General features: G+C 36.6%; 2 protein-coding genes across 2 annotated transcripts; one reads left to right on the top strand and one right to left on the bottom strand.

Annotated features, from left to right (window-relative positions):
• Positions 1 to 209: 209 nt before the first annotated feature.
• LOC104892930 (hypothetical protein) lies at positions 210 to 7,200 on the top strand. The gene is made up of 2 exons (XM_010678954.4): positions 210 to 722; positions 6,657 to 7,200. The coding sequence occupies exons 1-2, from the start codon at positions 480 to 482 to the stop codon at positions 6,888 to 6,890; spliced, it is 477 nt and encodes a 158-aa protein (XP_010677256.1). The 5' UTR covers positions 210 to 479; the 3' UTR covers positions 6,891 to 7,200.
• A 394-nt stretch (positions 7,201 to 7,594) lies between these two features.
• LOC104892931 (late embryogenesis abundant protein 18) lies at positions 7,595 to 8,983 on the bottom strand. The gene is made up of 2 exons (XM_010678955.4): positions 8,741 to 8,983; positions 7,595 to 8,287 (listed from the first exon to the last, which is right to left on the bottom strand). The coding sequence occupies exons 1-2, from the start codon at positions 8,825 to 8,827 to the stop codon at positions 7,931 to 7,933; spliced, it is 444 nt and encodes a 147-aa protein (XP_010677257.1). The 5' UTR covers positions 8,828 to 8,983; the 3' UTR covers positions 7,595 to 7,930.
• Between the last annotated feature and the right edge of the window lie 1,391 nt (positions 8,984 to 10,374).

Raw genomic sequence — 10,374 nt, 5'->3', positions numbered from 1 at the left:
TGAGTATTATTTATATGTTAAACAACTTTATAATTAATATAAAGGTGTATATCTCTTAAACACAAAGTTTTTTTATCAAGTTAACGTAAGAATCGTTTACAAGTTTTCATTATAGCTGATACATATACATTGTTATTATACTAAATAGTTCCCGTGCATTATGCACGGGCCTAAAACCTAGTTTAGAAGATTAATCGGCTAGACCCTTTAAAGTTGTCTTTTGAAGTACTTTGAGAAAGGAGTGTGTGTAATGTAATCATAAAGTTTACATATCCTAAATTCCTAATCCCAAACTCGAAATAAAATAAACAAACAAAAGAGTAAAGACAAACCCACAAAACTCACAAAATCCCCTTTTTAAAGCAATCAAAAAAACCTCTCAAATTCAATCAATCAATCCCACTTTCTTTTCACGATCCATAATAATTCCCCTAAATTCTCGAATTCTCGCTATTTTGGGCGACTTTCTTTTTGCATAAATGAGGTTTTTAAAAAGGGTTGCTGGATTTCTAGGGTTTGGGAAGGATGAATCTCATGAAGCTAAAGAAGATGATGATGATGTTAATCGTAATAATTCTGATGATAATCATCGCAATCGGATGAATGTGGACCCAATTCATGCGGGCCCACGTAAAGGGTTCAGTGTTCCAGTACAAGTTCCTGTTGAACGACCTGTTGTGGGTCCCATTTTAGTCCCTTGTAATGGCGATGGTGGACTTCAGGTTACTTATCTCATCCCATTACTCATTATTTTTTTTTAAATTTGGGGTTTCTTTTTAATTTTTTGTGATGTGTGATTGATATATATGATTTAAATATTTATGCTAGTGTTTGTTTGATTAGTGCTGTGATATGGATCGTTTTACTTGGGAATGTGATCATGATTGGTGTGTAGTGTTGCTGCTAAGAGTAGAGTGAGTAGCATTTGGAGTAGAGAAGATCAATTGATGCTGTGAAAAGTGATCATTTGAAGCATTTATTTGTGTGTTTCGGTGTGTCTTGGGGGGGGGGGGATTTGGTTCAAATAGAGGAATGGAAAGGGAATAGAATCAAGTAGAGAGAAAGAATGGTAACAATAATTAATGAAAAGAATTTTGTTACTCCTCTAATTTCGAGGGTAACATTTTGGGGGTTTAGATTTAGTTAAAGTAAAAGCTAAACATCACAACTGTGATGACCTATTTGGCTATTTGTATGAAGCCATCAAAGGGACACCTTTCTGTCAATCACTTGAGAACTATGCCGAGATTGGAATGTGAGCGTTCTAGGCAAATATTTTCGTTAGATAGATATTTCTCCTGTTGGCCATTCTTAATTGAACTCAATTATGGGGAGAAATTCTTGTACCACGACTAGAGTACAATGAATATGCTGGTGGTCAGCATTTGAGGTTTATTGTAAATAATTTTTTTAATGATGCTTTGGATGTGTAACAGTGGAGTTCACTGTGGAAGTTGTATGAAGATGACAGCAAGCATACTTAGTTGGATCTATTGCATTTTAATCTTAAAGATGTCATGATTGTGTATTTTGGTCCATGGATAATGTGAGAGAGTGATAAGGTTCAAGTTGTATTGGATACTTTGCTGAGATATAGCCTAACAGTGGGCTGATTGTAAGCCTTCTTCAATGTTGTTGGCTATTCCAGAACTTTAAGCAAGGATGCTGTAGAGCTGAAACTTTTTAGGAAGTATGTTCAATCTTTTTTTCACCCAAACTAATCAAGATATAGGATTTAAGGATCAAATAGTTTTGGCAATACAATTGAATATCTTAACTTTTGAGGAGCATACACTTTAGTACTGGAGTAAAGGATAATGGAGAGGAGCATCATTTTCAAAACAATTGAAGATCTTAACTTTATGAATCAATGGGCTAAGCTTTTCACTTAAACCTTTGAGAGAACATTATTAATAAATAAAAGCAAGTTGTTAGCATTGTTTTTAGTGCTGTTGCCACTAAAATTAAACTTAAGAAATGTTGTAGTCTTGAGAGTTTCCATCTCGAAAACCAATTGTCATCTATTATAAACGTAGATATAGTTAATAGACATATGGTTTCTTATTAAATTATCTCCAAAAATTCCTATAATCCCTTTTTCTAGATTAAAACGAGTAGGGAAGACACTTCTTGACTTCTGTGGACAGATTTGAGTTTGTTATATTTTTCTATTTGAAGGTTGAGGAATGAGGGTGTCGATAGAGAGGCAACTCGATGTGATTTCGGAGATGAATGCATTGATTATGAGAATCATTTTCCTTCTTATTGTAGTTGTCACAACTGACAAGTCACAAGGGACATATGTTAGATATGAGTGACTTGACTGTTATCTGGAATTAGTTAACTTTCTAGTTACTGCTTATCTTGTTAATTTCTTTCTTAATGATGGACAATGGTGGAGTTCATTTGGCTTCTTTGGGGTCTGCTTGACAAGTGGTTGGTGCATATATCCTACGTAAAGGGATTGAAGGAACACAATGATGCAGGTACTGGAATTTTCTTTAGATGTTCCTAATTGTTATAAATACTGTATGAGATTTAGAACAGTGTGATGTGCACTTTCTAGGGTGCCTCTGTAACGGAACCTTCTAGCACAGGCTAGTTCTCCTTCTCACTGAAGAGAGCCGTTAGAAATACTCCACTCTCAACAAAGGAAAAGACAGTAGATAAGAATAATATGAGCAGAAGAGAGAGAGAGAGAGAGAGATTTCTTGTATTACTGATCGACAAAGGAAAAATACGCACAAGAGGTTTTCGAGTGACCCCCACACTCCTTAATTAAATGTAAAGAGATTACTTTCTGAATGCCTTTCCTTAATTCCCTATCATTCTATTTGTACTACTATATTAGTACTATTCTTTCTCTAGGAAGGTTCCCTGCTCTTTCCTTAATGATTGTGCCAATGATTGCACACCCCTCTGCTCTGCCACCTGGCTGTCCTTGTAACAGAATCAGGTACCAACCCCAAGTGTCCTTCTATTGACGTGACACCTAGAATAGGTGAATCTCACGGAGGGCCTTGATTGGGCTGGCTCATTAGTGGGATCTATTACAGCCTCTTGCACATTTGGAATTTTATTTTGGCTGCCCTTTCAAATAAAATCTGTTTTGGGGTTTGCTAGCAAAGACGATGTCTTTATGGATAATCACCCATGCAACGTTTGTAGTAAAGAAATTGGGTTGGTGGAGGTTGACCCGTTGATTGGAAACCTCCTTAATATGGCTTGGAATGTTGAAGTGGGTGATGGATGGTAGAGTGGCTGTAGAAGATTTTTATGGCATGTCTTTTGGTGCAGGGTTCATTCAACACATAATACCCTCTCTTATTCATCAACTTCTTCAAAAGAACCTAGTTGCTGGATGATATGGTGTATTTTTGATGGTATTTTGATTTGGGACTTTCTTATATCTATCTGGTTTTTTTTTTTTCCAGGAAGGAGTGTGTTGCATGAGTTTGCTGTCAAACGTGATCAGAGTGATCAAGTTTTACTATGGAGATTATTCTGAACTTCTTTTTTTTTTTTTAACTTAATTGAATCCAACCATTCTGGAGAAATTGAACTTAAATTGATGAGTTTTTTTTGAGGGAACAACCTTGTCACCCTTAGCATTGAGCTTTCTGTTCTTTCAGGATCCTTTATAGTTGGAATCAAGCTCTTTGGTACGATCACAACTATGAGTTATCTTTTCTCTAGTAGGTAAGATCATGCAAGATCATGTAGATTGAAGGATTAATCTTTTTTTGGCTTCGGAATAGTTGTGAGTCTTTTGGAGGCATCATATGTTTTGTTTCTTGCTCCCCTTGCTGTATACGGTTGATACACATAAACCATTAGTGACATGTATTGGTAAGTGTACTAGTGGTTTGTTCATTCCGTTGTTGAAGTAGATCACTACTTGAAGCCTTTGTCAACTTATTCTAGACTTTTGAGAGTATCCACTAGTTTGGACTTTAGGACTCCATTATGTCATATGCTTCACTGCTGGTCTGCGGCAAATGATAACATTATGGGCCCACATTTCTCAGGATATTGGGAGATATATGAGAAGCTGAAGCTGCTTATTTTAAAATGATGATCACTTTTTATTTTACTATAAATGTTGCAAATTTGTCTAGTATCTACTCCTGGAATCTGATCCAACTAGCTATCTCAATGCAGTGGATTGCCTTCTGGATAGAAGATTTCACATAGAAACATTAGATATTAGTGAAACTTCAAACCGCTCTTAGCTTATATCAAAGATGATTTGTTGTGTGCTTGCAGCATTTCAAGCATTTCTTTCTTCATAAGATAAATGAGGTTGCATATGGAGAGGCTTCCCTAGTAAATGTAAAGAAAAACAGTCGTTAGAGGCAATATTCCGGCATTACATTCTTTCACTATTGGTATCCCATGTATTATTATTAATAATAATTTGCGCAAGGCAGGCAAGTTTTCCTGAAGAATTTGTTTCGAACCTTTGCTAGAGGATTCTAGTCATCTTATTTATTAGAATATTTTTCTTCCCTCTTAATGTCCTGTCAATTCGGCATGAAATAGAATGCCATATATTACCTATGTTTTTGAGATAGTGCAGTGTAGGGGATTGACACACATCTTGAAGAGACCCATGTGATGAGGGGAGAGTAAAGTGAGATTAGATAAGGTACCCATATGATGAGAAGGAAATGAAGATAAATCACAAAACAAACTGGAAATCATTGCACACTTGTAACCTTTTATGAATGGAGGTATAATGTTTGGGATGCATAATGATGGATTGAGTTTGAGAATTTGTGGTAAGTGGTAATACCATAAACATGTCGTATCAGAAAACAGAATAGAACAATTTTGAAAATTGTAGTTTTGCCTCGAGGAGCTGTTCTTCACATACTTGTTTGCTCGAATAACACGCATTTAAGTTTGGGATACAGGTTAGAAGATGGTCCCTGGACAAGGATTGGGTTTGGGGCAAGAATGTAATGCTAAACATGGGGTAATTTTGTTAAATGGATTTTTCTGTGTTTGGTCCATTTCAAATTTTACATATCATATTCATTTGAGTCTTTGCAATTGAGAATCTAGATGTAGGATGGAGAATCTAGATAGAGCATGTCGAGTTTTGAAACTGATGCAGAGTGCTGTGACAGAAGTTTGTTCGAAGGATTTTGTATTTATTGTGTGCTCTTGTGAAAACCTGAAGATGCCTTTGTTTTCATCATATTATAGCTCCTTGTTCAGTGAAAATCTTAAAGGTTATAGTATATCTTTCTGGGTAGGTTGAAGAAAATTTGGACCCCTTCATCTATTTTGGCCCTTAGTTTCATGAAAATAAGTGCAATTAATTTCATACTTCCTCTGTTTTCTAAATACATGCAATATTTACATAGTAATCCCTTCACGTACCAACTTTATCTCATATGCCTTAAAAAACTCATAAGAAATAATAGTCAAGTGTGGTCTTATGTGATTCGTCTTAATGCGTACATTGATAATATCAACTTTTTATAATTTTTATTTATACATATTAAAGAGATTAAGGAAAAGAGTAGTGCATTGGATAGCGTGTACACAAGAAATGTTGCCATGTATTTAGAAAGTAGAAATGGAGGAAGTATAAAATAGGGCCTATAAGTTAAGATAATATGAGATAATGGTGAAAAGAACAAAGCCATAACTCTTTTCGATTGGCTCTGTTGGATCATTGAGGGTGGGTCTTGCCGTCTTGCAAGTTGCAATCAAGCCCACTTCTGATTTTGCCAATGCACTGGAGAGCTGATGTCCGTCCAATCAGACCTTTGCATGTCTCCATAACTGTTTAGGACCACAGTTGATAGTTCAGTCCTTAGGCTTGCATACTAAATAGAAGACGAGATTAAACAATTCGGAATCTTTCCCCTTTTTTTTTTTGTTCAGTGGGCTTGAGCTGAAGTCAGAAGGAGTACCAGACATGTAAACAGAGTTAGAAATACTTCGAGTATATTGGATATGGCAGGTCCATCACATCTTGTCCCGATGAGTCAAAGGTTACATGCCACAGGCTGACAATACTGAAACAAGTTTGATTAGTGGTTTCTGTTTCAGTGAAGGGTAGAACATAGATTTTGACTGGCTTTTTTTGTTTTATATCTATTTCTTTGTATATATGAGTCATGAGATCTAAATGATGCAGTAAGAGCGTAATGCGCCAGTTGGAGAATGAAATAATGAATGGGCAACTTGAAATGTTGTAAACCTCTCCTTGTAGTGTTCATACATTAACCTAGGCTTCTTGTCTCAAGTTTATATGTGTTGCTCACGGCCTTGCATTGTTTTAGCTTAAGTAATTACCTTGGCAGCTTGCTGGTCCTGGTGCTATTGATCTCTTCTTTTCATTTATTACATTGAATAATCACATCAGTACCTTGGGATAATGACTTGCAAAGTGGGAGGTCAGTTTCAGACCTTCAAGAAACATTTTAGTCACTGTATGAGCAACAAAATAATATTTTAAGAAATACCATGTCCTTAACATGGCACCATTATGCATTTGATATGGAGGGGTATGACACGTGGCAGGATACAATTTCCCCCATGCATTTTGATAATATATATTCTTGATATTGACATTGATGAGCATGTCCCTGGTTACTCTTAAGATTCTCATACTAACAATTGTGAGTCATCAAACCCAGGGTCTTAGGTGGTATGCAGAGCGTCTGAGAATAGATGAAGATGGGGATGTAGCAGATGAATTTTATCACGAAGTTTCACCAGATACACTTGTCGTTCAAGATCAGCCGAAACCAATGCCAAGGTTCCAGGTGAAGCGCAATGTAAGACGTGCAAAAGTGAATAATCAGCAAATGACTCCTGATGGCAAGTTTCAACATTTGGTGGAATGTCAAGGTAGGTTGCAGTGGGTATAGCAGGTACTAAACAGGGTATATGCTCTCACTCGAGAGAGGGAGAGGTGGTGGATCGGGATTCGGGGGTAAAAGTAGAGCCTCACAACAAACTGGGTGTAAATTGCTTTATTGAAAAAGCAAGAGCTCAAATGTTGCCAATATACTCAGAAGAAAATCTTTTCCCTGTGCTATATTTTGATGTAAGTTCTTTCTGTCAGGGAGTTTGTGTTTATATCAATATACATCCGGCTTTTAACGTGTTCCCAATCGTAGGCTAGCTGGGCTTGTTGACGAAGTAACAATGTGCTTAATACTATTACGCCATTTTTTAGATTGTCATCAATCTTGTAAGATTCCCCCGCTTGGAGAGTGTTTATTGCGCAGAAACGCCATTGATTTATTCACTTCATAGAGTAGTTGCTGTTTTTTTGTTTTTGTGGAGTTGTTTGTCAATCTAAGATCGGTATAAAATTGGTCATTATAATTTATAAATCCCTTACAAGGATTTTGTCAAATTTTTATGCTTATATTCAACCATGCTGTAATATCTTTCCGTTAATAAGTGGTTAAAAGCTTCAAATACCGAACAAATTCCTATTGGGAAAGCGGGCATTACAAGAGTAAATGAGCTACCCAAATAAATAGAGCATGTCATTTAACCAATGAAATCTACGCTATATATTTTGAACTCTAATACTGCATCACTAATATAGATGTCAAAAACATTGTCAAAATTTGTCTCGATATATTTATTTTCCATACAAAGAAGAAACAATCAAACAACTAGGGAAGCGAAACCCTCGAATTCATGAAAGGTAAAATTACAGACTAAGGCTAGTTGATTGAAAAGACTATTACACCATCTAAAAGAAGGTAAAATTAAAACTAAGGCTATAGTTGAAAGAAAGACTATCACACCATCTAAAAAGAGAAAAATTACAAACTAACGCTAAGTTGAAGAAAAAGACTATTACAGCATCTCAAAGAACCAACATTTCTATAGCACAGGTCCACAACACGAACAAACAAACAAACAAACAATAAGTAGAAGAGACCAAAACTCAAAGATGCTTATTGTAGGGGGGAGGGTAGCCTTGATAGTTATGAGTAGTAGTAGTAGTGGTGCTTTCAGGTAAAATGCCAGGCCCTGTTGCACCTCCGTGTGTTTGATGTCCAGTGCCGGGTACATGATGTGCGTGTGTCTGATGCCCAGTGCCAGGTACATGGTGGCCAGTTCCGGAGACGATGCCGGTTCCGGGTATATGGTAATGATGGCCTGCTTGCTTTGATTCTAGTGTCTCTGCTGCATGCCTTGCTTTCGAGGCGTGTAGGTCTGCCTTTGCTTCTGCCTCCTTCACTTTCCTTGCCTCCTTTGCTATTACTTTCTCCTCCTTTGTCCTTGCCGTTGCTTGCTCTGCCTGCCCAAAGCAATTACCATATTCATTTCTTAAGGATATACAAGGATAAATTGTGAAGCCGCATATTTTGTTCACCTTGTTCACCGTTCATAGTATTTCCACTTTCTCTCTATTAGTTGCAATATATACACATGTTGGTGATAAAGTGTTTTCCCTTATTCCTTGAGTAAAAATCACAATAAGACATGACTAAATAGTGTAAAAATCTCATTATTACGATAGGAAAAAACAAAAGTATATTCTACGACAATGCACAAACTTTAATCGGATCCTATTAAATAAGTAAAGGTGTACTTACTTCAATATATTACTTTTTTTTATATATTAGTATCTAGTGAAAATGTAACTAAGTAATTAGTTGTCAAAATGATGTACTAGAGAATTAGAGTTAGTGAAAAATCGGCGTAAACCTTCCAACTAGAGTAAAGTTTCATAGAATAAAGTAAAGTTTACCTCTTGTTCAACTTTGGCCTTGGCAATCTGTATCTTCTCTTTGGCAGCACTGGCCATGTTGCTCACCTTCTCTTTTGCTGATTGCATCTTATCTTCACAGATTTCTTCTTAAAAGAAATAATAAGAGTGAAAAGAAAGTTTATTGGTATTTTAAGCTTTGTACTGTTTGTTGTTCGATCTCAAATCAGAAAACTGATGAACAAAAACCAAGTAATAGATAACACGAGCTAAGTAATTAGTTGTGAACATGATAGTAGATTTTATAGGAGAGAAATACGTCCCGATTTGCCACGGTTCATACCACGTGTTGGACATGCACTTCACATAAGTGTTACTCTGTCTAGGAAATAGAAGTATATCTCTTTTCCTTGGCAACATTAGCTAATGAAAACTAGATATATCTTTGGATAAGTTTTCTCACGTCCCTTTTTTTTAAGGCAGTATATTGAGTTATTTACCGGAAAAATTGTCTATCCACCTGGTAGACTATCTACCATTAATAAAGACGTGTTGAAGATGGTAGTAATGGAATCCAACTCAACATAATTAATATTTTTAAATTCTCAATTAGTAGTGGGTTGTCTATCTAATGGATATGTGTAGCAATGTCCTTATCTAATTCAGGTTTTCGATACAAGTCGGATCACAGTGTCATTATTCTTAGGGGAGATGCTAATCATCGCACGACCAGAAGAGGAGGGGGGGAGAAATTTTAGATTTGAGACTGGATGGTTGCTTGAGAGATGTGAAGGGGTGGTCCGAAAGGCGTGGGAGGAGGCTATGGGACAACCAATTCAGACTCGGTTGGCTGCAGTGGGTCGAGACCTGTTGGTTTGGAGCAAGGAAGGGTATGGTAATTTGCCTAAGCAAATCAAAAAGGTGGAAAAAGCGCTACATTTGGTGCAGATGGCGTCGGTGTCTTCTTTGAGTTGTGATAACTGCAATACTCTTGAAAACCAACTTAACGATCTAAATGCAAAACTTGAAGCTCATTGGTATCTTAGATCGCGAGTTGCGGAAATAAAAGATGGCGACCGCAACACAAAATATTTCCACCATAAGGCTTCCCAACGGAAGCATCACAACTTTATCAAAGGTGTTTTTGATGTTGATGGTGTGTGGCAGACTGAGGTAGAGATGATTGAAAAAGAAGTTGGATGTTATTCCCAGAAAATTTTCACTTCAGATAACCCTTATGTTGATCAGTATGAGGAGGTTTTGCAATATGTTAATCCTGCTATTTCTGCGGAGTATAATGCGGCCATGTTGCGTCCATACACCAAGGATGAGATTTTTTCTTCGTTAAGTCAAATGCATCCTTGTAAAGCTCCTGGCCCGGACGGAATGCATGCAATCTTCTATCAGAGATTTTGGCACATTATTGGTGATGAGGTATTTGAATTTGTGAGCAATATTTTACATGGTTCTTCTTTCCCTGATGATGTTAATTGTACTAATATTGCTCTTATTCCTAAAGTTAAATCCCCCACTGTTGTTGCTGATTTTAGGCCTATAAGTCTATGTAATGTCTTGTATAAAATTGCTTCAAAAGCTCTGTAATTAGACTTAAAAATATTCTCCCTGCTATTGTAACGGAGAATCGGAGTGCCTTTGTTCCCGAGAGGATGATACAG

This window comes from Beta vulgaris, chromosome 5 (genome assembly GCF_026745355.1).
Source record: "Beta vulgaris subsp. vulgaris cultivar EL10 chromosome 5, EL10.2, whole genome shotgun sequence".
Lineage (NCBI taxonomy): Eukaryota > Viridiplantae > Streptophyta > Magnoliopsida > Caryophyllales > Amaranthaceae > Beta > Beta vulgaris.
This window is presented reverse-complemented; position numbering and strand designations above follow the sequence as displayed.

Coding starts and splice junctions, on each gene's coding strand:
- LOC104892930 (XM_010678954.4), top strand. CDS start 480: ATGAGGTTTTTAAAAAGGGTTGCTGGATTTCTAGGGTTTGGGAAGGAT. Junction 723..6,656: donor ATGGCGATGGTGGACTTCAG/GTTACTTATCTC, acceptor CATCAAACCCAG/GGTCTTAGGTGGTATGCAGA.
- LOC104892931 (XM_010678955.4), bottom strand. CDS start 8,827: ATGCAATCAGCAAAAGAGAAGGTGAGCAACATGGCCAGTGCTGCCAAA. Junction 8,288..8,740: donor AGGCCAAAGTTGAACAAGAG/GTAAACTTTACT, acceptor TGCTTTGGGCAG/GCAGAGCAAGCAACGGCAAG.